This window comes from Crocodylus siamensis, chromosome 4, assembly GCF_052110815.1.
Source record: "Crocodylus siamensis isolate JL-2025a chromosome 4, ASM5211081v1, whole genome shotgun sequence".
Lineage (NCBI taxonomy): Eukaryota > Metazoa > Chordata > Crocodylia > Crocodylidae > Crocodylus > Crocodylus siamensis.
In genome coordinates, this window is record NC_143398.1 from 124,150,273 (window position 1) to 124,177,437 (window position 27,165).

Consider the following 27,165-nt stretch of genomic DNA (forward strand, 5'->3'; position numbering starts at 1 on the left):
GAACAATGAAACAGAAACTGTGTTCTTGAATAGAGAGGAAAGAGGAGAAAGATGTTGGCTTGGTCTCTACTGTATGCTATTACCTGACATAGTGTATCAAAGGATTGCAACCATGCTCTATAGCTTTTCATACATTTTCCAAAGCACATGTTTACCTAAGATGGGGGTAGAGGAGAAACATAACTTGCTTTATTCAAATCCTGTATCTGTACAACCCAGAAACTCCAATAATACTGGACACTAGGGAAAACATGGCTGAGGATACATGGTTTCCCTCCATAACAGCTTCAGTTTGTAAAGGTAGATCTTACTTGTGTGTTTGGGGTGAGAGAATGTGGGTGCTTTAGTTACCCCCACCCCTGGATTTTGATGTACTCCTGTATCACAGACCTTCAGACTTTGTTTTTAACACCAGTGTGCTTCTCAGTTCACCAGTACCTAGGAACCATAATTAAAAGACTATTTCCTTAAGCTTGAGAGAGAATTCAAATAAGGGTATAAATAGCAGAAGTTTGCATGAGAGGAAACATCCAGCTGACAGAGCTGAACTCAATTCACTGATCCTTAACCTAGTTGGGGGAAGGGAGGATTAAACACAACTGGGCTACTATTATGCAAGGTTGTCAAAAGCAACCAGTGATTTGAGTGGTTTTTTTAGGTTACTCTAATTCTTGACTTCTGAAGAGGACCTCACTACTCAGAAACTAACTGCCCATCCTTTGTGCATCAGGCCTTTTGAGGACATTAGATTGAGAACCACTGGAGGTATACAACTTCTTCCATTGACTTGAGGAACCCTTTGGAAAATGTCAGCTCTTCACTTTTTGCTACAGAAAAATAGAGAATTCTTCTGTTCCAAAAGAAATCAAAGACCTCCAATAGGTCAGAGATGCCTTTGCTGCTATGGATTCCTATTTGAAATCTCTGGGCTTATCTTGTGAATCCTGAATAGGTGTTTGCACATCTGACTGTGGCAATATTGAGTGGCTCCCCACTGTACCCTTAAAAGGATCTTGCAGCCCCATTATTGACTATCACTGGCATACCCAAATGCAGAGACTCCTAAGCACTGTTTGCTTCAAAAATCCTCTTGGCCAATGTAGATGGCATATTTCTTTAGTGGAAGCTTGTGCTGTAATACATTTGTGGTTTGTGTGTGTGATACAAACTTTCCTATCACTCTTAACTTCTGTATAAAATCAAGTCTGCTCATCAGCACCCTTCTCACCATTCTTTCTGTACTGGTCCCAAACCAGATGACTTATAAAACTGATAGGAAACTTACAAAGCCATTTAGGTCCTAACCAAATGGATTACGTGTTTAACTCATCCTCTGCCTTTCTTATTTTATTTCTGTCCCCTCCCCTTCCCCTTCAGCTGGGTATTTCTTTTTTTTTTTTTTTTTTTTTAAACACCTGATAAATTTCATGCTCATCTAGTCCTCTGAATTATCCTGTTTTTAAAAAGATGGTGAAGCTTGTTCATGATGATTTCTATGTTATAACTTTTTTTTTAATGTTGTGCAGGGTGTAACTTTGTTCTTCCAAGTGTGCTAGGTTTGCATTCATTTTATTAGGAGTTTGGCTTCTCCTGACTGGGAGACTTGTTCTAAGTCCTCCACATATGCTGGAGATTCAAATAATATTTGTTGCTACTGTCTGATAAATGGACTCAATCAAAGCTGATTATTTGCTACGATATACATTTGTCCAAGACCCACTTTCCCTCAGCTCATCACTATAATTGGTGCACACAAGATGGTCTGTAGTACATGTGCTTTTAAGAAATGTATCTGGTGTACAGGATAGTACAAAAGCACTTCTTTCTTTCTAAATCATTAATCCAAGTCATTCATTCATATGCATCAAAGCAAACAACCTCTGAAGGTAAACGCTGAGAAACAAAGGCATGTGAACATATTAAAATTAGCTACTTCCAACAGCTTTGGTTTCATTGCTTGTCAACCAGAAACATTAGAACATAGTTGCACCAAAGCGACTGTAGGTGTATTTGCTTTTTTTTATATTATCCAAGGTACTGAAAATAAGTAAAATGCAAACTTCATGGTATTAAAAGATTTGTGGTCCTGATTTCTGCAACCAAATTGAACAGAGAAGGGAATTTTCTTAACCTTGAATGGTAAAACAAACTTCATTTGCACTCTTCTGAAAGAATTCATGGGGAGCCTGGCAAACAGTTTCAGCTGCCTAAGACCAAGTTTGTACCACCTGCCTCCTGAGCCCCATCCATGGCAAGGAATGAGCCCCAGCCCCATGGCCAACAGGCTGGGTATAGTGATTTTCAACTCTCCCACTTCATGGGCTTGTAAATTCCTTTCCTGGAACTGGGTGCTCCAGTAGGCACAGGAACACTATTCCATCTCATTTCTACTGTTAACCTCTCACTGTCTCCATCTACTACATTGTGGCTGTGGCACAGTACTGGAATAGCAACACTGCTAAAGTTATTGAGCAGAAGGTAAATATTCACCCCTTGGCATAAAACCATAGAACAGCAAATTGCAGGAAAAACCAAATGGTTTTGTCACAGCATCACTCATTCCCTTGTAGAAGTGTGCATGCTGGTGCATGTCCTACAGAAGGAATAACTTGTGTGGGACAGCTTGAAAACAGTGTGTATAGTTTCAAAAGAAAAGTGTTTTTTTTGGTTTGTTTTTTTATTAGGCTGTCACTCATAAACATAAATATTTAACTTATGAAATCTCCTTCTTGTTTAGGAAAGCAGTACTGGGCCATTAACACTGGTTGACCCAGCAATTTCCAGGTCAGAAGCCACTGGATCCTCATTGGAGAATACCAAAACATCAACAGGTAAACTCTTAATCTACAAGCACAGAACTAATTAATACCTGCCTAAAGAGCAAATACATGAGCATATGTTGCTGCTAACCAATAATAGATCTATTTTCTGTTGCCTCCTATTATAGAATTGCTCACTATGGAGACAAAATCTTCTGAGTTTTCACAGGCAAAAGAGGAAGATGTACCAACCTCTGTGGCAATGAAGCAAAATAAAGATAAGGATCTGACTGTTAATTTGTCAGGTACTGTAGCTGCTGTTAACATTTGTGTGATGAGGAAACAGCTGGCTTCCAAAAGATCTTTTGAAGTGAGGAAGTTGAGTAAGAAAAACAGCTTTGCAGAAATTCTGGGTTACATTAGATCAGAAATAACCACTCTGACTTGCAGCTTCTCCCAGACTAAGTGAACGATGCATGGGGATGGGGTAGTGCCTGAGTACAGGCAGTTGCAGGATTAGGGTGGAACACCCTGCAAATGAGGTACGCAGAATGAGTTGGTGAAGTCCTGGTTCTCTTGCCAGGGCTGTCTTAAGTAGTGCTGACTTTTTTTTCTTTCTTTTTCTTTTCTGGGGGGGGGAGGAGCTGGGGAGAGGAAGGACAGTGGAAAACCTCTCTTTACTGGTTTGCGAAGTTCAGTACTATGTGCTTAATTTAATAGAAATGGGAATCTCAAAGGTATGTAAAGGTTGAAAAGCTCAAAATTGGAATGCTTCTCCCCCAACACCAACTTCTTCTCAAATCAATCGGGAAAGCAAGTTCTCATTGAGATGTATCGGACTGGATGAGAAGGCTATCACAGTTCTTTTTCTTGACACTAACATTAGTCTCATACCTACTTGTGTCATGGTCTTTCTCCTCACATTCCCTTTAGATTCTAAATTTTAAGAAAACCCTACATAATATGTGGTGCTGCTAAAAAAACAGATTAAGATACACTGCCCAAAATATTGAAACATTTTTAAAGCGCTTTAATCTTATAACTTGCTTTATCCAATTGTTATTCATATCTTCTGTTTACCTTTTCTGAACACTAGTCACTCTTCTTTCAGGCTGGGTTCTGACTGCACATTTTAGATCCCGGATTCAATTTTGTTACTGTTCTACCTTTATAGTCACAAAATGACTGGGTGCCCAGGGGAAGGGGTGAAACAAGCATACAAAACAGTCCAGCCATGAATCTTGCAAGTGTAAAGCTTGTTATCTGTTTTTTCGTCATCTTCCACATGCATAATCCTTTTCTTATGTTTGTACTGCACGTGGAGACATGAGGTAATTTGGTACATCTGTTTTTAGGTGTCATAATATCCATCAGCTCTTGCAAAATTACATGTGGGATACATAGGGAATGTTATGTCAGCAGAGATTTGGCTCAATTCGGTGGCTGAATCTCCAAATCCAAATTGAATCAGGAGACCCCTTAATCTTTCTGAATTGAATTGGAACCCTCCAAATTGATTGGGAAAGATTTGATGATTTGGGTATAGACACAGCTCTTAAATTTTTTTTTTTTTTCTCTCTCTACATGCATCAAGCTACCAGGCAGCTCATGAATGCTGCAGTGGGGCAGATGGAGTATCCCACAGGAGCGTATGGGGCTCCCCAGTGTGCTCCACTGCAGACCTGGAAACAGACCAGAAGCACTTCTGGTCCACTTCTGGGTCCACCAGGGATCATGCTGAGGGGGCTCCTCATGCCCCCTGGCTCAGTGACTGGTGCCTCCTAGCTCTGGAGGGCACGCACCCGAGGTCTGTCCTCCCCCCAGGCTGATAGCTGAGTGTGCTTCCAGTCTACTTCCTGGTTTGCTGCCCAGCACGTGGGGGCAGGGCCCTGTGCTCCTGTGGGACACTCCATCCCAGCATTGCAGCATTCATGAGTCATGCCTGGTACCTCCAAGGTATGTAGAAAAAATTTAATGCTGTGGCTGAACCACCAGTTCTCTGAATCTGCATTGAATCTTCAGGTTCAACAGAGTCGAATCAAGGACAGTGATCCAAATCAACTAATCAAATTGCTGTCCCTGATTTTTGGGCTGAATCTGAATTGAATATGCCCCATTTTGCACACCCATAGTAAATGGATGTGAAAGAAACTGGTTTTCAATGCTGCATGAAGGTTGAAGATGGGAAATTCTAAATGTTGAGTTCTTGTCACCTCCTGTTTCTTTTGGTAGCCCTAATATAGGTTAGTGTGCTCTATTTGTTTAAAGCTGTGAATTGTGGAGTGAGCAGGAACAGTTTATCACTTTAGAATTGCCTCATTTCATGGCAGCAGGACTGTGCCAACTTTTAGAAAATGTTTTAAGCAGCTGGGATTTTAATAACTTAAACAGTAAGCTTCCCTGTAGCCTACAACAGGAGGCAGTAGCTCCTGGCAGTAAAGATGTTGCATAGCCTAAAGCCAGGTGACTTGATTTAACTTTGTAGTTTGCTACCCTGTAGATCTGCAACTACCAGCCCTTGAAGTTCAGTAACCTCCTTGCTGCTTATGCTTTCTTGCAGCTGAATGCCTGCCCCTGTATGGTACACCACAGGTCACTCTGTGGGTGCTGCTGAACCTAGAGGAAAGGCATGCCCAGTTGGGTGTGCCCAGTTCAGATACTGGTTTGAAAACCTGTTCATCTTTTTCAAATGTAAGCAAAGTGCATCCATCTCTGGCCTAGAATCAGAATTTCTAAGCTTTATGGCAGTTGTATCTGTCCTGCTTACCTTGACGTAAGCTAGGGTGGATGGAGGGCAGAGTTCCAATGAGAGCCTCTTTAGCTGCTCCCTGATGAGACTCTTTTCCTTAAAACAAGCCACTCTCAACTTTAAACATTCTCTGTACCTCTTATTTTGGGTGTCTCAACCTTTTTTATAGACACTTTTAGCCCAAAAGCACCATGTTTTGGAAAATTTATGAGCATATGGGAACTTCAGCAATTGCAACTGATACTGGTCACAGCTGCTCTGTTCTTAGTGGTACTGCTTCATATTGTAATACTTTGGCTTGATGAATGGCATCACAGTATCCCTTCCTCCACACTCCCACAGTGTTGTGTGGCTTAGGAAGGCCTTCTTCCTTCTGTGTGCTCTTCTGGGAATTACTATGAGTTGTATGGTGAAAGGAAGTTCAGAGGCTTTTGAGATGATTACGTTCAGTTCCTTAAATGTTTCTCTTCAGGTGCTGATCTGACTAGGGAGTTCTGCCCAAGCACGGAAGATCACAGAACAACACCTGAAAATACCTTAAAGTTAAATGTGGTAAGACCTCCAGTAAAATGCTGAAGTCTTAATAATGTTGCAGTTGGTTTAAGCCGTAAGAAGGGAATCCTGACATGAGTTTAAGATATTTGTGGCATTTTGCTTCACTGGAGTAACTAGTGGATGCCCTGGCTGCCCTGCCCTTTAAGTGCTGAGTTAAGAGGAGGAACAGGGAGGTGGAAAAAAATGATAGCTACTGCAGCTATGGAACTGCAGTGAGACGGCAACAGAAGATGCCTTGTGGCAGCTGCCCCAGATGCCCAGCCATATTCTAACACTTCTGGTTTTCTTTTGAGTAATTGCTCTGAAACTTCTTTAGGAGGTGGGTGAGGAAATGGAGACTGTTAAAGAAGAAAGTGGACAAGCATCCATAGCAGTTCCCAGTATCAAAGGTAAGTTGTCCTCATTCGATATCTGTATATTACAACTCAACTGGATGCAAGCTATCTTTCCTGAATCAATAGTCTTAAGCCTCAGCATATTGAAATATCTTTATCTATGATCTTGCTGTATTCTGTACAATAACAATATTGCATAGAAATGGCACAGAACATCATCAAAATGCTGAATTACATTAAATTTTTCTATCGTGTATGTATATATAACATGGCAAAATACTCCACTTGTCTAAAAGGATGCAACTAATTGCTTATAGTGAAAGTAACAAATCTATAGTTATCAACAGCATGTAGAGAGCTGATAAATTATAGAGCAGATCTTTTGTAAGCATAGTCTCCATGAATGATATGGAGATGGGCATGTTCCTGTGTGGGTGTACAGGATGTTGGTGACATCAGCTTTTTAAATATTTTCTTACTGTTCTGTCACTTATAAGCTGAGACAACGAAACAAAGCTGCATTATGTAGTGTGGCTTTAGGACCAAGTGGGTGGGTTATATATATATTTTTATATTAAGAATCAAAATGGTGAGGGCAAAAAGAAGCAGTATCCCATCCTACAAAGACCCATCTATCCATAGTCTACAGGCATTGGTTTAACCAGCACCCTCTTTGAGGAGAGGAGAGACATCCCTTGGGACTTTCAAAATGGGCCAGGCTGCCGCTGTGTTTGAGACCTTTAAATGCTAATGAAACTACTTGTGATTCCCTTATAAAAGGATGCCCTAACCAAAGGTTTGGTGCTTTTAACTACGTGCAAGGTGGATGACAGTCTTTACTGAGCATGCCCAGTTTGCTTTCTCATTGTAACCATGTCCCTTTTTGTCTTTGGCTGATCCTCCCTGAGAATTACAAATAGTGAGTTAAACATAGCTTCTACATTGTGTGTTTTGTTACTCTCTATCACTACAATTTGAAGCTGTGTATGCAGGATGCCATGTGAAACACCAGATCAATTCCTTCTAGATCAGATCTTAATCTATGTTCTGGCTCAGGGTGATAGCTATCAAATAAGATCTTTCAATGGTCAAACTCAGTTAAATTATTAACAAGCTGCTTTGCAGACCTTCAGGCTCAATGCACCCAAACCCATTTCTAGGTCAGTGGTTCAACAAAAAGTTTTGGTGAACCTGCCATCTTGCAATTTAGGGGTTCTTGCTTTATTCTTAACACTTTGAGAGGAGAAATTGCTCTGCTCTGTACCTGAAAATTGAGATCTGTTTTCCATGTCTCTCCAATCAGAGAATTCACCCATGGCAACTGGCATTAAAAGAGCTAAAACCAATCAGAATGATGAGTAAGTATCACCTTTGCCTGATTCCAGCCTGCATATGTTTAACACTTCATTCTGCTTATGTTGGTGTTGTGTTCTCCTCCTACAGTGGCTCTCCTAATGAAAAGGAGGTGGAGGTGAGTTTTTTGACCTTTTTTGTACCCCAAATATTTCAGGGAGTAGGAATCTGTCTACTCTTTCAAGTTCAGGTAAACAATTTTGCAATCTACTGAACAAAAATAAGTAGTGATTTTAGATATGGAGCAGCTCAAAACTTGACTTTTTCTAATTTCTCAAAATTTAACTAATGTGCCCACATCATCTTTAACATGGATGATATAGATATCTACTTTGTCTAGCACTTGGGTTCAAATGAAATCCCCTAAATCAGGTGTGGGGAATTTTATTTATTTGGGCTGGAGGTTTGGTGAGCTGTTGTAGATCAGGTCACCCCCCCTCCCCTCCCCCCCCCGCCCCAGCCCATGAGCTCACCAAAACTCCCCACGTAGTCTGGGGATGCTGGACAGAGCAAGTGGGTGGTCTCTCCATGGAGGCCAGCCCAGGACCCCCTTGGCCAGGCACATGGGATAGGGCTTTGGGTGGGTGGGGAGCAGCATCTGTGAATGAGGCAGGCAGGATCAGAGTAGAGCCATGATCAACTTTTTTAAACGCTCTGTTGGACCTAGCTCTCTTTGTCTCCCAAATCCAAACCCATCAGGGTATACCAATTGTACCACTCATTTTAAGTCGAACTGTCTAGTCCTGTTGCACAAGGCAACCATGACCTATGCTGGAGAAGGAGCTACTCTGTTTGCAAACTGCCAAATCTCAAGTGATAAGTAAGTCAGGAAATCTTTCTTTTTTTGAAAATCCCTTGGGTAGAAGTTGAGACCTACTGATTTTGGTTCCACCTTTTGTTTCCCAATCTCCAACAACTCTGGCTTGAGTGTTGATGGGATTAGGAGGTCTGTCCTGAGTAACTTCTTAATAGTGATTGGACTTACATTGCTAGGTCTGTTCTGATGGCTCTCTTCTGTTTTTAAAAAAAAACCAAAACAAAACAGGCAGAGTTTCTCAGATTGTCTTTGGGCTTTAAATGTGACCTGTTTACCTTGGACAAGCGAGTGCGTCTTGAAGAAAGGTCTCGAGACTTGGCTGAAGAAAACTTGAAAAAGGAGATCACTAATGGGCTGAAACTACTAGAGGTTAGAAGTAGATAAGATTGGAAGGGGAAAGGGATACATGGCTAGACAATGTACATTTGATGTACAGCTTTCTTAATAGGAACTTTTATTTTGGTTTTGATCACATGGTGTGCATCTACATGCTCATTTAATGTGCTGTAATTACAGCACGTTAAGTTTGGAACCTATAGATGGGTACTACATGCACCATAATTAGCATTACTGAGCATTAGAGCAAACAAACATTCTTTTTGTGACATCTAATGCACAGTAGTTTTAAATCTACTGCACATTTTAGCATGGGTTTTGCTTGCTGCGCTAATGTACAGTAGAATTTAGTGTGCTCAAAGCATCTCATGTAGATGCACCCATAAAGTAGTTTATCTTGAACATTAAAGAGATTTTAGCATTTTGAAGTTCTTCTGTACCATTGGATGTATTGTATGCTAAAAAGGAAGCTACTGTGTTTCAGTGAATGGTTTCACATTGACAGCAGCATAAGGTAAATGTCTAAGAGACAGATCTGTACTTGGTGAAAATCAGCCAAACTCCATGCTGCTGATAAAACAGCACTAACTTTTGCACTAATTGAACATGTTGGGCACTAATCCTGTGAATATATGTGCTAGTGCAGACTCTCTGATCTGTATGGAATCTAAGGGAAGCATGATAATTTCCTGTCATGAGCAGCTAATTTAGGGACCAGCATTTTGTTTATTTGGTACTCAGTTCATTTGCATTTTCTCTCCAGTCTTTAGCACCTTTGTGTGATGAAGATAATCAAGCTCAAGAGATCATTAAGAAACTGGAGAAATGTTTGCAAAGCCTTAGTCAGTATGTGACCAGGGTTGCTAGTAGAGCAGAGATGTTGGGAGCCATCAATCAAGTAAGTAACTTGACTACTTGTTTTTTATGAGGAGTACTCTTGTAAAAACCCTATAATTTAATATAAGGCTTGTAACGGCTTTTCTAATTTGAACAGCCAATAACATTTTTGATCCATCCACAGTGTTCTCTATGGCAGTACAAATGATTAATAAAATAGCATTAGGAGCCAGGACATAGCTGTACTAGATGCTGCCCAAGCAGAGAACAAAAATGCAATCCCTGCCTCAAAAAGCATCATAACAGATGGAAAAGAGAGGAAAGCCTGCAAGAAGACAGCGAAACTACTGATTGGTGTGATCTCAGTACCCTAGCTGGCCTGTTCTAGTTTTTGTAGGCATTGGGGGGAGATTTTTTTTTTTTTGAGGGCTCTTGAAAAGGATAAATAAGCTTGGTGGATGTTTATGGGAAGCTTCTTAAGCATGGGGAAGAGCAAAGGAGAAAGCACAAATATACTTGGGTAAATAACTTGTCAGCCTCTATCACCCACCTATGGATGGATAGTTTTGTTCTTTATTTACATGCATTTGTGTAGTGTGTGTATATAGAGGTGAGGACATAATAGCTAAAATAAGGTCTTATTCTTGTATATAGTGTGTGAGGTGTGGATCTTTGTGGGGGTGGGGTTTGTGGGACAGGTATGGGGTGTGAATGTGTGACAAGTTCCCGGAGTGTGGAGGAGGGTGTTTGGGGGTAGGGGTGTGCAGTTTGGGACAGTGTGGCTTTGGGATTTGTTTGGGGAGGATGTGTGGGTATAGTGGGTTGTGCATGTGGGAGCCCATATGCTCCCACCTCTTCTTCCCCCCCCACCCCCCATGGTACACAGTATCTCAGGATGCTCATGGCCTGTGCAGGTGAACCACTCCAGCCACTCCTGGGAGCTGCACATGGCAGCAAGGCACAGGGCTCCCTGCATCTTGCATGTAGCTCCCAGGACTTGGCCAGAACAGCACACTGCATGGGAGAGCCTTACATGATGGAGCTGGTGGCCTGGCCCTGCTTCCTGTTACCACATGCATTTCCCTGGACTCCACCAGAAAGGAGGGAGCAGAACTGCCCTGGCTCCATGTGGAGCACCACTACACTCCACTTCTGAAGTCCCAGCAACTGCACATGACAGCAGGGAGTGAGGAAGGATGCCAGCTCCATCACACAGGGCTTCTCCTTGGTGGTGCACAAGTCCTGGGACCTGCACAGGAGCCAAGGGAAGCCCTGTACAATGGAGCTGGGGTGACCCATGCTCTGTGTCCCTGCCACCATGCTGGGCATGGGGTCTACAAACTAAGCTCTACACTCCTGCCCAGCTGCTACTTCCCTCTGCCTGCTGCCTCTTCCCTAGTTGTTGTCTGGAGTGCTGCAGTAGGGACACAAGGAGGAGCTGCTGAAGGCTGGGGTAGCTGAGCAGTTCCCTGGGTGGTGGCGGTCTTGCTTGGAAGCTATATGCTTGGCTGGGGCTGGGGCTGGGACTGTCTCGCACATGAGGATGGGAACGCAGTGCACTTGTGCAGCAGCAGCAGCAGGCAGGGCTCAGCCCCATGTGGAATGCAGCAGGGGCAGCCAAGGGCAGGGCTGGATACAATTAATTGGTGGCCATCCATCCATGAGTTGGATGAAATCACTTGGTGGACTGGATGCAGCCCATGGGCCATATTGTACCTGTCCCTGGTGTAACAAGGCTGCATTATCAAAGCCAGAGAAAGATCTTGTGGTTGCCAAGATATGCAAGAGAAGGAAAATGTGCAAGTAGCTAAGAAGACTAATATTGGAGTGATTGTTTGGATTCACAACAACTCAGCATTTGAACTAATGTCTCTTCCATCATACTTGTATTTGCATTTACATGGTTATATTGTGTTTTGCTAGGAGAACCGTGTCAGTAAAGCAGTAGAAGTAATGATTCAACACGTGGAAAATTTGAAACGCATGTATACCAAAGAACATGCAGAACTTGAGGAGCTGAAACAAGTTCTACTTCAAAATGAAAGATCATTTAGCTCTCTTGGAGACAGAGGTAATTCTGTTGAGAATCAGGAGCACATTTGTCTATCTTAAACAAACAAACAAACAAAGCTCTATCCTGGCAGTCACATACATGGACATCCTTGCAGAAGCTGATGTCAATGTTTTTATTTCTTTTTGGCTACAGAGATTTAACTTGTTGAAAGGAGAGGAGATCCTAGACCCATAGGTCAATAAGACCAAGTCACAATTGTTGTAGGTGGCAGGTTATCTTATCAAAAGAGATGGGACTGTCTCTATTGATGTTCTGCAGCATGATTTTTTTTTTAAATTAATTTTTGAGGTGCTGAGATGCAGTTATCTTTAGTGGAAACTGTAGTTAGCCAGGTTTTATGCTGCAGTAGCAACTTTTTTTTATGAACCTACTTGTATCTGTTCCTTTTCACAGATGAATCTGCAAATAAAAGTCTTCCAAGTTCTCTCAATTACAAGGTAATGATATAATATTAGGTATTAAGGCCAAATGATTCATGCTCTGTATGTTCTTTGTCTGCTTTTTATATAAGTATTTTACTGGTATAGTAGTAGTTTTCCACTGAACTCTAAATTCTTCAAACCCTGAGAAGTAATCTGTCTATCTTGGTCACACTAACATTTCACTCTTTTCAACTGAAAAGATGATATACTTGCATTTACAAATTTGCAAATTGATTTGTTGAGGTCTAAACCCTTGTGCTCTCCCTTTTTGTTGTTCAAGAGCTATCGCTTAAAGGGGGCTCTCTTTGTTTAAGGATCTTGACAACAAAGTGTTTAGCAATCAGGAAAAAATGGAATCAGTTCAGGAAAGGGGCAATAGCAATATTTTGAGCATCAGTCTGTCAAAGTAGAAAATTAACAAGTTAATCTGCAAAGATTCCTTGTTGGAGCACATTACATCTGTTTCAGTTGGCATAGGTTGTCCTTTATTTGTGTTGAAGCTTAATATTAACACAATCTCTTTACTTGCCAGTCTTTTGCGTTTTTGTACAACCTAGCCAGTGCATAAGTTAGTATTACCACTTTTATTTATGTAGCCCCCACTACGAAGAGTTAGCATTGCAACGTTGCCCAAGAGTACTGGAAACGCTGGCATTGGTCTGTCACTGGTGAGTAAAGTTTCTCATTCTAGTAGTGTCTACTTTGGGTTTTTAATATTTCAAAAGCAAAGGAAACCTCTCTACACTTCCCCTACAGGCTCAGCTAAATGAAACTGGTGGACCAGAAAAGAGTGACAAATTCAACAGGAGATCAAGCAGTTGGTGAGGCTACTTGGGTCTTGTTCTTAAACGGAAGCTGAGATTTTCAGTAGGCCTGTAAGAGGCAGCAGTGATCCAATCTGGCTGCTTTGGATTCCAGGAATCCAATCTGGAGCTCCAGACCAGGTGTCTACCTCAATCCAGATGAAATGGCTCTGAAGCTTCAGAGCTGCCTTGGAGATCCGGCCATAGGGTATAATGGGGGAATCAATGAAATATCTAGAACTTTTGTTTTTGTCTGATTTGGATGAAACTTTCAGGGATGGTAGCCTCTGCTGACAGCATGAAATCTGCCAGGTTACAAGATCAGTCCAGGGGTCTGGGGGAACTGTACCCAAATTCTTGAAAGCCAAACTCCTGTCATGGCTGTTACACCACAGGGGGGTCAAAATTATGGGGCTTGTAGCTCTTACTGAGGCCACAACGCCTGCCAAGTTTCAAGGAGATGAGGGAACTGCACCTCAAGCTGTGGACAATCAGAACTCATGACTTGGGTGACCCTGTGTGTGTTAAGGCGCAGCAGGGTGAAAGCTGCAAGGATGGTGGCCCCTGCTGAGGCCACAAAGCCTGCCAGCTGTTGAGGAGATGGGTGCAGGGAGGTTCTGGGGCCCTGCACCCCTAGCTGCTGATGGGCAAAACTCGTGCCATGGGTGCTTGTGGGGCTGACAGTCTGTCTTGGGGCAGTTGATTGTCTGTATTGATTATTTCCTCTCCTTAGCCTGGTTTTGTAGGTACTAATTGATGGCAATTAACTGGTTACATTAGCTAGGTCTTGTGTAGTGAGCTGGTCCCTGAGTGAATGATGATTGATTGGTAACTGGTAACACAGTAGCTTTTAGTAGCCAGGCCAGCAGTAGCATCTCCCATACCCCAAGACGGAGACAGTCAGTTCCACAAGCATCCATGGCATGAGGGTTTTTTTTGCCTGTCAGCAGCTAGGGGTGCAATGCCCCAGAACACCCCTGCACCCATCTCCTCAACAGCTGGCAGGCTTCATGGCTGTAGCAGGGGCCACCATCCCTGCAGCTGTCATCCTGCTGCACCTTTAACACATGCAGTGTCACTCATGGCATGAGTTTTTTTTTTTGCCTGTCTGCAGTGTGGTGGGCAGTCCCTGCCCCCCCTCCCCTCCCCCCCCGCCCCATCTCCAACCCCCACACTGATCTTGAAACTTGGCAGGCTTTGTGGCCTCAATAAGAGCTACCAGCCATGCAGTTTTGACTCCCGTGTTGTAACACAGACATGACAGGAGTTCTGCTTTCAAGAATTTGGGGTGCAGTTCCCCCCAAGCCCCTGTTCCAATCTTCTTGAAACTTGGCAGGATTCATGCTCTCTGCATAGTCTACCATCCCTGAATATTCCATCCAAATTGGACAAAAACCAACAAAGTTATAGATGCTCTATTTCCCCATTATACCCTATCGCTGGATCTCTGAGGTGCTTCGGAAGCTCCGAATCGCTTTGGGAAGCCTAATGAGGCCAGTGCTTCCACCTGAACATGCTGCTTCAGACACCGAAGCTTCTCCAAATCCAAAGCTCTGTCCAAAGCCTTGCACAGCCCTAGTTTTCAGCTTGATCAATAGCTGCGATAAATGGTTCCAGAGGCGTTGTTCACAAAGTGTCTTGTGAAAGACATATTATACTTGCATAGAGTGGATCTGTAGTCAGCAACCTTATCACGTTGTGGGCTGGAATGACATGGCTCAGGTCAGAGGTGGGCAGGTGGGTGATTAGAAGCCAGCTACTACAGCTGCAACATCTACCCATGGAGAGCAACTGCTGCCAAATACAGCTGAAGGGCAGATCAAATGGCTTTGCAGCGAGGTCTGGCCCACAGACCTAGCTGCTTATTCCTAGAGTAGGTGTTTCGTTTTGTTTTTTTTTTTTTATCATAGTTTTGCAAATTTTGATGCTTGCAGTGAAGTGGTTGTAAGACTGTGTGCCTAAATAATGCCTGACTTTTCTGTCTGTACTTAAATTTGAGGCACAAAGATCCTTCATAGTTCTGGGTGACTTCAGTTTGTAAGGGCCTGAGAGCTGTGAAATTGGGTGATTTTGGGGGTTACTATGCTTAATGAAACCAGGTATTTAAACTTTTGGCTGCAAAAATTGTGGACTAAAGTTATACAACTTAGTTCAAATGAGCACACTAATTTTAGCTGAAGCTGTTCAAATTCTAGTTTGCACTAAAATTTGGCTAAATCCTTTTACAGAGTAACAGTAAAGAACATGTTGTCTCATTTGACAGGGGAAGATTAGGAGCAAAGCAAAATGAGAAGCGTCCTTCACTGCAACGATTCATTAGCACATATTCCTGGACAGAGTATGAGGAAGAATGCTCTGAAACAAAGTAGGTTTAGATCATTTAATTTCCAAGGCTTTTACACGTTCCTTTTGAGTGTTCATTTTCCTTGAGAGAGAGATCTATATCTATATCGAGAGATATTTTATGGCAAAACTATTTGGTGCTATAAACCAAAATAAATATTTGGTATGCTCATAAGTACTTATTGGAGAAGCTTACCTTTTTGTTTTAATGCTTATCAACAGAAACAAAAAGTTGGAACCACCAGTTGAAGAAACAAGAGGAGACCAACAGAGGAAGATGAGTGTTGCTGAAAAGAGGAAAAATCCGTCAAAATGGATTCTAAACTCGACGTGAGTATGCGTTTGCATCCTCCACTTATAAACAGGAATCCATGTAAGGGGAAGTGTTCAAGTGAGGTTAGGAGCAAGTAGAAGCATATTCTTGACCTAATTGTTGGTGCTAGCTTTTTAAATATGGCTGAATTAAGACATCTGGTTAAAATCTCTATGTGGCTTCAGACAAGACCTTGTTCAATTATTGGTCTAACAGTTCAAGTATGCAGTAGAGCAGGGCTAGACATCCAGTATTTGCTCTTCCCTGCTGAAGGGCTATGAGCACTAGTTGACAGACTTGGTTGCACGCAAGCACTAGAGCTTGGTCACTTTCACTATACTGTGCAAGAGTTTCAGGCAGAGGAACTGACCTACCCCAGCTGCAGAATACACTGTAGAATATACCACTCTTACTCAAGGCTAATAGACATTTAAACCCCAGAGAGGTGTAATATTTGAACATGGGTACCTTTTAGCATTCCTAACTGCTGGTTTTAGGTGACTCCCTGCTCAGTGTGCTTTTGTTAATTCCATTTGAGCCCCTACCACCTCAATTTGTTGATCAGGGAATGAAGGTGCTTGCTTTAGGAGTATGGATTCTGATATGGTGATCAGAATCTTAATTGCTTTTCTTTCTTTTTTTGGAACCTGCCCTTAATACTGGCCAGGAAGCCTGGGCTTTAAATTCTAGGTACTTAACAGAAAGCTAACAGCCTTGTCTTTTAGGTCTCAGATTGTGAAATGATAGCTTAAGTAAAACAAAAAAACCCTGTGTTTTATGTGCTTCTCCATAGCTGCAATATGATGTCTTCATGGGTTTCTCGTCTCAAGACTTCCTTTTGTGATGCTAACAAGACTTTATGGATTTCGGTTACCATTCTGGTCCTCCTTGCTGCGTTCACAAGTTTTCTCACTGGCCTGTCTCTTCAAAGACCAGCAGATGCCGCTCCTGTGGGAACTGGGAATTCCTGGACTTCACTACAAAAGCTGTTGTGGCCATATACTGGACTTCGACACAATGGACCACCACCTACATAACACTGGATTAGAACCCTTTTGGCTTGTATAGTAATCTTTTTTTTTTTTCTGTGTGGTATTATGTTAGTTCACAACAAAATGCCTCTTTTAGTTGAGTAAATCTATAGATGTGAGGAGCTGAGAGGTGTATTTAAAGCTAGTTTGATGCTTTTAGACTGCTTTTGAAGTAACTTTTTCACCAGAGAAGCACAACTTAAACTATCAAAAAGAGACTTTCACCTTCCATATTTCATTCAGCTTAGAATGTTAAAAACAGGTATTTGAAACATAAACAGGATTAAATTTCCCAACTGCTAGAGAGGAAGGAAAATGATAGTCTTTAAATGCAGTAAGCTACTTTCAGTCATTTTAAGGCTGTTGGGACTATCTGAATGTGAAATGATGGATTTCAAATCTGACTTTATTGACCAATTTTTTTTTAATGCTCAATAAATTTTTTTTTTTTTTTTAAATCTTGGTTTTAAGAGTATGTTAAAACTCTAGTTCCAAGGAGTAGCTGGTACACAACATCAGTAAATAGGTAGCTTGCTTTTTTTACTCTCTCAATTGCTTGTTCACTAGCAAAATCTTTAATCATGTGATAGAGTGTAGAATGAAATTCAGTTTCTTCTGCCAGCTCCTCTGAGAAGGCTTCACTAGTTTCACTGATCTTGAGTCTTTGTGCCCGTTGACCGTTGAACATATAAAGGGACCAATCCTCATCTTTTACAAGATCTTGGTTAAGATGTTCACTAACCTAGAACAGAAATAGAAGTATTGAAACACCAGTTCTACAATTGAAAATACTAACTAGAAGTCCCCTGGTTTTCAATTTGTAGCCAACATAGCACCTAGACCAGTAGGTTTCTAGCCTTGAATTCTGATACCTACATCTGATTTCCTGCTCCACTGGACACTGCCTGTAAGACTTGATCATTCTGACACTTAACTGTAAGCATCATATTGCCTTAGTGGGAAATCTTTCCCAAGTTTACAAGCTGCAGGCTCACCATAACAGACAAGCCCCCAAGTAAAGGGTCTGCAGAAGATAGCTGAGCACAGAGCTCTAACTTCCACAGACTGTATACAGCATCTTACTTGGGGCTAAATGTTTCACGAAGCAGCAAGACCACTAGGGCATGTCCAGAAGAGCTCAGACATACAGTCTGTGGCGTCACACACTGCAGATGCAGGCATTTTCTGTGCTGCTAACCTGCAGCACACAGTGGATTTTTTTTTCACACTGGGTGGTGCACGGGGTGGTAGGATGTGCCACCAGAAACTGGGGCCTGGCTGGCTGGAGCCATGCTCTGGCTGCTGGCCAGGTTCTGTGCTGTTAGATTGCTGCCACTGCAGCCACCTGAGACCCTCAGGACCCCAGGTAAGCCTGCAGGGGCCAGCCCAAGTGCTGGCCCCAGCTCCCCTACCTGACCTAGGACACTATGTCAAGTGTCAGCATGTTTCCACAACTGTTTCCTTGGGTCAAGCAAAAGCAGCAGCACATTGTGCCACTGCTGTTTTGTCCCTGGGGAAATGCATGTTTCTGCTCGTGGGGATGTGCCCCCCCCCCCCGGGTATTGCAGCACATGAGTATTAGGGCTGTGCGAAATTTCACCGTTAGTTTTTTCCAGCACTGTTTTGATTCATTTCTAGGACAAAACAGCAAAATCGAAATGAAACAGAGAGCTTGGAAACGGCCTTGAAATGAAATGAGGCAAGTCAAACTGTTTTGAAATTGTCAAAACGTTTCAAGTTTTGAAGCTCTCACTGGACTTACTTGCAGGGAAACAAACTAAAGGAGAGTGAGGGGGAAAGAATGCTTTCATTATTGACTATGTAGCTATCCAGTCGGCCTGTGTGAGTTGGCAGTGATCCGATCCGGAGCTCCGGACTGGGTTTCTGCCTCAATCTGGCCGAGGCAGCTCTGAAGCTTTGGAGCCACCTTGGTATTCCAGCCATAGTATAATGGGGAATCAATGAAAGGATCTATAATTTTGGGGTTTTTTGTATGATTTAGATGAAACCTCCAGGGATAGTAGCTTCTGCTGAGAGAATGAAGCCTGCCAAGTTTCAAGATCAGTGCAGGGGTTTGGGGGGAACTGGTACCCCAAATTCTTGTAAGCAAAACTCCTGTCACGTCTGTGTTTGCAACGTTGTGGGGGTGGAGGTAAAAACTGCAGGGGTGGTAGCTTTTACTGAGGCCACAAAACCTGCTGAGTTTCAAAAAGACGGGTGCATGGGGTTTGGGGGGAACTGCACTCCAAGCTGCTGACAGGCAAAACTTGTCATGTGGGTGGGTGACATTGTGTGTGCAGAGCCTCCAGCACCCTCTGTGGTGCTGGGGCCTCTGCACATCATGGCAGTGTGCCCCACTGCATCTGCCTCCTTCCCTACAGCCTCATGCCCGGTACTATGCTTTATGTGACAACGGGGAAAATAACTTAGCTGGCTCAACACCAGTAGCAGCAGCAGCATCAAAGGTACCCAAGCGGAACTGTCACAGAGCCTGTCATTTTATAAAAGAATTGAGAGCAAGAAGTAAAGGGGTTGGGTTGGGTTGGACATAATGATGTTATCCATGGTGTGTGATGGCTTATCTTGTGTTTTTATGTCTATATATGTATTATGGGGGAAAAAAAGGAGTACTTAAAAAATTAAATAAAATAAAAATGTATCTTTGAAAGCTTTAGGGTTGAAAACCCCTTTGTCAGGCTGAGGAAGTACCTGCAGTTGGTCTTGGATGGAAAGAATAGTAAAGAAGCCAGAGGCTGGCCTGGCCTGCAATGCAGGCAAGAAAGCCAGTCAGTGAAAATGGAAATGGAAGTGTCAGGGGGTAAGGGATGGCTGGAGTAGACGATAGTGGGGGGGAAAAGGTGATGTAGCAACTCGGGTAAAAGTGCAGAGGTACCTGGGGTGTACATTCAAACAAGCACCTAATCTCATCACCAGAACTGAAGCCAACTTCCTGCAGCTCAAAATGCAAAACTTGCCAACTATCTCAAGTACCCCCACAAACTGCACACCAGAATCTATCAAAGACAACAAAACCCATCTACCAGTGGGGACACATTCTTCACCAAATAAACACTCATTCCCTCTCAGGATCAGGCCTGAGAGACTGGAGGCAAAGTTACAATGCAAACCACTTCTCAGAGCGGGGCCTATGAACATCACTTCATCAGCCTCCTAGGCAGTAGGTACAAAAACTCATAGACTCAATATACACAGTGGATTCTGCCACACTGTGACCAGCCAGACATCTGACACCCCAGACACCTCTGCACTTTTTTTTTTTTACCTGCACTGCTACATCCCCCTTTCCTACCCTGTCCTTCCCTGTGAGGCCTCCATTTCCATTTTCACTGACTGGCTTTCTTGCCTGCATTACGGGCCAGGCCAGTCTCTGACTGCTTTACTATTCCTTCCATCCAGGACCAACTGCTGGTACTTCCTCAGCCTGATGAAAGGGTTTTCAACCCTAAAGCTGGTATCCTGGGCAGCTAAGCTGAGCTCACCAGCAGCCTCACAACTGCACTGCAACCAGCGAGTGGCAGGCCAAAGACATGACCGGTCTGGGTGTCTCCCCAGCCAGGGCTTTGTGTGTATGTGTGTGCATTAGCTGGTGGTTATGGTGCCTCCTACCTGCCTTTTGCCAGGGGATCATTGGTTCTGGCATTTACGGGGCTGCTGTGCTGCCAGCAGTCCCACCAGGCCTCCCCACCCTGGCAGGGTGCAGTTTTAGTGGTCACGCCCAGGACTTGGGGCCGCCTCCTTCCCCATAGCCCCAATCCCATACCTCCAAGTTCATCCTGGCAAGGGAATGAGCTCAGCAGGGACATGTTCTTCCCCTCGTGGCTGCTGATGCAGTTAGTGCCCCCTCCAGCTGAGAGTGGGGCATTACTCAGCTTTTCAAAACCTCAGAAAAGGAAACTGGTGCAGATGGAGTGAGGAGGGTGGCACTCAGTCTGTCTGCAGGTAGGAGGTTCACCTTTAGGAACACCAGCTGTTCCACCAAAGTAGGATCCAAGCAGGTGCGGTGAGGTGTGATAATATCCCCAGCAATGCTGAACACCTTCTTGCTTGGAATGCCGGTTAGTGGACAGGACAAATATTGCTGGGCAACTGTGGCCAGATCCTGCCACCTCTGGCTGTGGCTTGTCCAGTAGGCCAAGGGGTTGCAGTCCAGTGGCTCCACATCTTCAGCCAGATCAGTAGCAAGCAAAGCCTCAGCACTACCTGCCCGAGGCTGGGGGCTGGTGTGTTTTGGGCCCCGGCATTGAAGCCATGCCCATGGCCCATGTTGGCAGTGGCTGGCGTGGAGGAGACTGGCTGGTGCTGGTGCTCGGAGTGCTGGCATAGGAAAGTGGATCCCCCTCTTCCACATCCCCTTGCCTCTGCACTTCAGCCTCCCTGACTTTGTTCACCAGCATCTGCATCCAGTGATCGAGGGTTTTGGGGCTGCCAGTGCACATGTTCCCCTTCACCCTTAGGTTGCGCGTGCCTACCATCAGGTGGACCGTACTGGACCACAAGGGATCCAGCCATCTCCTGATGCCCTCCTTCAGCTGCCTCACCAGTGCCTGCACATCTGGTGACAGTGGCCTGCTCCAGTCAGGAACATTGATTCCCCTGGAACTTCTCCATTTGGTTCTCCAGTTCCCTCACTAGGAAGATCACCTGGCTGAGGAGGGCACCACCAGTGCTAAAGGTCCTGGTGGTGCCAAGGAAGGGCTTGAGGACCACCACCTAGGAAATGGTACCCCACTCAGCTCTGTTCAGAGGGGCGCTGATCCCAATCTCCCCAAGCAAGGCCATCTCATGGATGGCCTTCTGTTGCTCCACCAGCCTCTTGAGCATCAGGTATGTGGAGTTCCACCAAGTCTCCGCATCCTGTGATTCTGTGCTGCAGGATACTTAGCTCTGCCTGTTTCCCCCACAGCATCTTGTTCCCCTTGATTGCTGTGGTGGAAGTAGCCTGCCATCATCCTGCATTTTGAAATCAGCTGGCTTGTAGCAGTACTGGTGGCGGCACTGTCACTGCCAGCTCTGTCCCCCTCCAAGGCACCCCTTGCTATTCAGTGCAGCTTGTGCGCCACACCTCATGGACAGCCTTCACAATATTGGCCCTGTTGTCAGTAAGCATGAACCCATGGGTGAGCTTGGCTTAGCCAATAAGCCACCTCTGCACCATGCGGTTCATGGCCCCCATGATCTCCCTTGCCGCCTCAGATGCAGCAGCATAGCCGTGGTGAAGCATCTTGCATCCTTGCCATGGGTCATGTGCCTTTGGCAGTGCTGGCAAATGGCAAACCTGGGATCATCTGCCACCTCAAAATGATCCCACACTACGCTACTCCCCTGCTTCTGGGTTGAGGGTGAGTATCCTGTTTTTTTTTCCCCCCTTCTCAGCAGGCTGAGGCTGAACAGCAGGAGGAGCTGCCTCAGCCGAGCCACTTGCCTTCACAACCTCAGTCTCCTCCAAGGTGATGCTTTCCGGAGGAGACCCGGGTCTAGGGGAAACTTGAGGGATGTGGAGCACAAACTCTGATTCCTCCTCAGTCCCCAGAAGTGCTTGAGCCAGCATGCTCAGCATCCCTGGTTCCAGCTCCAGCTCCTCCTCTCTCAGTAGGAGGCTCACACTGAGAGCTGAAATTGGGGTGGAAGAGGCAGTGATTCCACTGCTGGTACCCACTTCTGGACTGAGTGTAGGTGATGCGGGTGCAGGGATGTTAGATGCAGACACTGCTCCCACCTCCTGGCTTCCGCTGGCAGCACTGATGCCATGGCTGCTCAGGAATAGGATGTGTCTGTGTTTGGGATGGGGTGGCTTGCAGCTCTAGCTCTCCCCATACCCCCTCTCCCTCCCCTGCTAGAAGACCTGGCACCTGCCTTTCCAGTACACTTCATATTGATCTTTCCTGTGCTGCAAAAGGTCTCTCTGTGTGTGAATCATTTTGTATATCTGCGTCTTGTTCTGCTCTGAATAAAATTATTTGTGTCTCTTTGTGTGTATCCATATATTAGCTGTGTCTTGTTCTTCTGTAACTACCTGTCTTCTTCCACTGTGATTATTATTATTATTTTTTTTTCCCCTATATTCTGGGTCTCTGTGTGCGTGCAAGCAAGCAATCTGTGCCTCCCTGCACAGTGATAGATAACGCTGGCTGGGAAAACACAACTTTGTTTTTGCAAAGTTTCCAAAAAAAAAAATTCAAATAAATTGAATTGTAATACTACTAATAATTGAATAGAATAGCTAAGCTAAGCTAAATCCTAACCACTCCTTTAAAACAACAAAAAAGGAGTAGGCAGGTCTCAGTCACAGCATTCCTCTCTCTCACAGTTGCTGACAGGGAACAAGCTGCAAAAGGCAGACAGAGGCTTTTATGCTTTTTTTTTTTTTTTTTTTTTTTTTTTTTTTTTTTAGTCCCACCCCACAGACACTGCTGTTATCCTTCTCACTGGCTGCCTACAGAGATCAGTCTTTCCTTCACCGCTCCCCCATTCTCCATCCCTCCCCCACCCCCTTCCCTCTTCTAATTGCCTCAAAATGGCTGAAGTGGGTCCGAAGCATCCGAAGTGGATCCAAAGAGCTTTGGATGCCTCTGACCCACTCCGGATACCGTTGCTGGGACCCTGCTTCGATCTGAAACTGCTGCTTCAGATGCCGAAGCAGCTCAGGATCCAAAGACTCGCACAGTCCTACTGGCTAGTGACTGTCATCCTTTCCTGAGGTCCCTTCCAATCCCAGTACTGGTGGGGGAGGAGGATGGAAAAACTACATAAAAGGTAGTATTGTTTGAACTGCCAAGCTTTCTGACTTGGTGTCAGTTGAGTGAGGGTGCACTTTAATGTGCACACAGTGTCACCCACCCATGTCAAGAGTTTTGCCTGTCAGCAGCTAGAGGTGATGGGCCCCAAACCCAGACTCTCCCTGCACCTATCTTCTTGAAAGCTGGCAGGCTTCATGGCCTCAGCAGGGGCTAGCAAGCCTGCAGCTTTCACCCTGCTGCACCTTAACGTTTAGTGCCACCCATGTCATGAGTTTTGCTCATCTGTAGCTTGAGGTGCAGTTTCCCTGAAATCCCTGCACCCATCTCCTTGAAACTTGGCAGGCTTCATGCCCTCAGAAGGAGCTACCATTCCTGTAAGTTTCATCCAAATCAGGCCAGCAATAACAAAGTTATAGCTCATTTGATCTTCCCCGTTGTAGCCTATGGGCAAAATGTTGAAACAGCGAAACCCTTTTGACAAAATGGAACAGCAGTTTGGAATCTAAATGACATTTGAAACGAAACACTGTTCCATTGAAACATGGGTTGAAACGGAACGGTGCCATTTCACACAGCCCTATGTAGTAGTCTTGGCTAACACCATTCTTTGGGGGCAAAATGCTCTAGATCACAGTGGTTATGAGGACAAATGTGCTATCTGGTAGGGCTGTGCAAATAGGAAAGTATTCAATTCGGAGGACAGTGATTTGATTCGGATCACTGTCCTGAATCGATTTGGCCGAATCTTCCAAAGCCAATTTAGATTCAGCCATAGAATATAATGCTGAAATACTTATAACTTTGTAATTTTTTAGTAGATTTGGATGAAAACAGCAGGGCTTCTAAGGGCATGAGGCCTGCTAAGTTTCAAGGACATAGGTGCAGGGGTTTCTGCGACACTGCACCTCAAGATGCTGACAAGCAAAACTCATGACATTTATGACTCTGTGTGTTAAGGTGCAGCGGGGTGAAAACTGCAGAAATGGCAGCCCCTGTTCTCACCCTCACAACTCCACTGCAACCAGTAAGCCTCAGGCCTCATAGATCTTACAGGTCTGGGCTTTCCCCAGCCAGGATTGCAATGGTTGGAGGTTATCAGGTGCCTCCTATTCCTACCTGCCTTTCACCAGGGAGGGTTGTGGTCCTGGCAGTCCCACCCAGGCCTCCCTGCCCTTTCAGGATGCAGTTTTAGGTCATGACCAGGATGATGCCCCAGCCCTTATACCTCCATGTTCTCCCTGGCATGGGAGCTCAGCAGGGAGATGCTCTTCCTCTGCTGGCTGGTGATGCAGTGAGTGCTGCTACAGCTCGGAGAGTGGGGCTTTAAATGTTTAAAAAAAAAACAAAATGGAAATCGGTGTGAATGGACCAAGGAGGGTGGCACTCACTCTATCTGCAGGTGGAGCTTGGGGAACCCTAGCAGCAGGAGGTTCACTTTGAGGAATACCAGCTGCTCCATCAAGCCAAGATCTAAGGAGGTGCAGTGGGGTGTCACCAACATCCCCAGCAATGTTGAACACCCTCTTGCTCAGAACATTGGTCAGTAGACAGGACAGGTGTTCCCAGGCAACTGTGGCCAGATCCTGCCACATCTGGCTGCAAGCTGCCCAATAGGCCAAAGGGTCGCAGTTCAGTGGCTCCGCGTCCTTGGTGACCTAGGTAGCCACTAAAGCCTCGGTGCTACCTACCCAAGGCTGGGGTCTGGTGTGTCTGGACCCCAACATTGAAGCCATGCCCTTGACCCACACTGGAGGTAGCAGGCATGGAGGAGACTGGCTGGTGCAGGGAGTGCTGGCATGGGAAAGTGGATCCCCCTCTTCCACACCCCCTTGCCTCCACCCCTCTGGCTCCATTACTTCACCAGCACCTCCATCCAGTGAGGGTTTGGTGCTGCTAGTGCACATGCTCCCCTTCACCCTCGGGTCGCACATGCCTGCCAGCATGTGGACCATACTGGCCTGCATCAGATCCAACCATTTTTTGATGCCCTCCTTCAGCTGCTTCATTCAGTACCTGCACCTCTGGTGAAAGCTGCTTGCCCCAGCCAGGAACATGGATCCCCTGGAACTTTTCCATTTGGTTCTCAAGCTCCTTGGCTATGGGGATCACCTGGCTAAGGAGGGCATTGCCAGCACTGAGGGTCTTGGTGGCCTCCAGGAATGGTTTGAGGACCACTAAGATCTGGGAGATGGTATCCCACTCAGCTTTGTTAAGGTGGCCGCTGATCTCAATCTCTCCAAGCAAGGCCATCTCATGGATGGCCTTCTGTTGCTCCACCAAGCTTTCCAGCATCAGGTATGTGGCATTCCACCAAGTCTCCACATCCTGTATGATTTTGTGCTGCAGGTTGCTCAGCTCTGCCTGTGTTCCCCATAGCATCTTGTTCCCCTTGATGCTGCGGTGGAAAACACAGCACTACCCGGGAAACCACAGCTTTATTTTAAAGTGTGTGTGTGTGTGTGTGTGTGTTGGGGGGGAGGGGAATAACAAGAACAAATAAGAGGTTTTTTTGGGTTAGAGTAAGTTGAAAGAAATGGATTGGATAGAGATAAGTAGAGGGATTCTAGGCAAGGGTAGTTAGTAAGCTGTATCCAATCATTTCCAAGAAGATAGATTAGCAGGAGACTGACTAGGAAGCCAAGCCAGTTTAGTAGTATGTTTTAGACACTGTTGCTTAGGCAGAAACAGCTCACAAAAGGAACAGAAAGGCTGCAGACAGAGGCTTATATGCTCTTTCTACATCCCTCCTCCAGAGCACTGTGATTGGAAGGGGACTCAGGGAAAGATATCAGCCACTGGCCAGCTACAGATGTCAGTCTTCCCCCCACTCCTGCTCCCGTTCCTGCTCCCACTTCTCAGTTTCTGTTCCCCTGAAAGACTGCCTTCTGAATTTCCGAATCTTTCCAAACCTTTTCCAAATCAAGTTGGAGGCTCCGAATAGATTCAGAGGGGGTTTTTTTGTCTCCCAATTCGATTTGGATTTGGTGTTTTGGTCTCTGAATTGGGCCAAATCTTCTCCAAATCAAATCTGCAACCAAAGCTTCACACACCTATACTATCTGGCTCTGTTACAGTTCCCACTGTCACATCGGAGAGGTTAAGGCTTTTTAATACGGACCTGCCCTTTTTAAGCTAGAAATTTGACAGGGATTGTGTTCTTAACTAGTTTTGTTGTTTAAAAGAGCAATAGGAATTCAGCATATGGTATGTGTGGACAGTAATGTAATCACTAAATGTACCATGTTAAGTACCTATGAAATGCTGATTTCCAGAACCCTAGTACTGTCTGATGTAAACTGATGACCTGGATGGTTTAATTGCAATTAACTGAATCCCAGAAGGAATCATGCCAAAAGGGCCTGAGCACTAAAGTCTTAAAGGAGTCAGGCTGTGGGGGGACAGAAATGGGGCTTTCCTGATTTAAAAAAAACCCCAAAAAAACCCCCAACCTGAGCAGCCAGCTGGTAGTCCTTTCATTAGACTTTGAATGAAACTTCACCCTATTGCATCCAGCCATGTCTTAAGACTCCCATAAGTTAAGGTCAGTTGTACAAGCTAGGTTGTAAAAGGCACAGAAGTTTATGGATGCAGTTTTGGTAAGTGTCTATACTTTTGTGAAGGGACAAGGATATATGTATATGTAGGAGGAAGTAGAAACATATTCTTGACCTAACTGTTGA

At 44.7% G+C, this 27,165-nt stretch overlaps 2 protein-coding genes across 9 annotated transcripts in view; one reads left to right on the forward strand and one right to left on the reverse strand.

Moving 5' to 3' along the window:
- IRAG2 (inositol 1,4,5-triphosphate receptor associated 2) overlaps nucleotides 1-16,736 on the forward strand; it is a 54,654-nt gene extending 37,918 nt beyond the window's left edge. The window contains exons 24-38 of the mRNA XM_090041607.1: nucleotides 2,738-2,831; nucleotides 2,948-3,064; nucleotides 5,981-6,060; nucleotides 6,380-6,452; nucleotides 7,702-7,756; nucleotides 7,842-7,869; nucleotides 8,797-8,937; nucleotides 9,668-9,802; nucleotides 11,665-11,812; nucleotides 12,209-12,252; nucleotides 12,834-12,905; nucleotides 12,994-13,058; nucleotides 15,304-15,405; nucleotides 15,606-15,713; nucleotides 16,490-16,736. Of these exons, the coding sequence (XP_089897733.1) occupies nucleotides 2,738-2,831; nucleotides 2,948-3,064; nucleotides 5,981-6,060; nucleotides 6,380-6,452; nucleotides 7,702-7,756; nucleotides 7,842-7,869; nucleotides 8,797-8,937; nucleotides 9,668-9,802; nucleotides 11,665-11,812; nucleotides 12,209-12,252; nucleotides 12,834-12,905; nucleotides 12,994-13,058; nucleotides 15,304-15,405; nucleotides 15,606-15,713; nucleotides 16,490-16,733 (1,506 nt within the window). The 3' untranslated portion in view covers nucleotides 16,734-16,736. The remainder of the gene's footprint in view (nucleotides 1-2,737; nucleotides 2,832-2,947; nucleotides 3,065-5,980; nucleotides 6,061-6,379; nucleotides 6,453-7,701; nucleotides 7,757-7,841; nucleotides 7,870-8,796; nucleotides 8,938-9,667; nucleotides 9,803-11,664; nucleotides 11,813-12,208; nucleotides 12,253-12,833; nucleotides 12,906-12,993; nucleotides 13,059-15,303; nucleotides 15,406-15,605; nucleotides 15,714-16,489) is intronic.
- A 19-nt stretch (nucleotides 16,737-16,755) lies between these two features.
- The window catches only part of DNAI7 (dynein axonemal intermediate chain 7), a 62,961-nt gene continuing 52,551 nt past the window's right edge, over nucleotides 16,756-27,165 (reverse strand). For all 8 annotated transcript variants that reach the window (XM_090043652.1, XM_090043654.1, XM_090043650.1 and 5 more), the window contains one exon: nucleotides 16,756-17,469. In XM_090043652.1, the coding sequence (XP_089899778.1) occupies nucleotides 17,194-17,469 (276 nt within the window). In that variant the 3' untranslated portion in view covers nucleotides 16,756-17,193. The remainder of the gene's footprint in view (nucleotides 17,470-27,165) is intronic.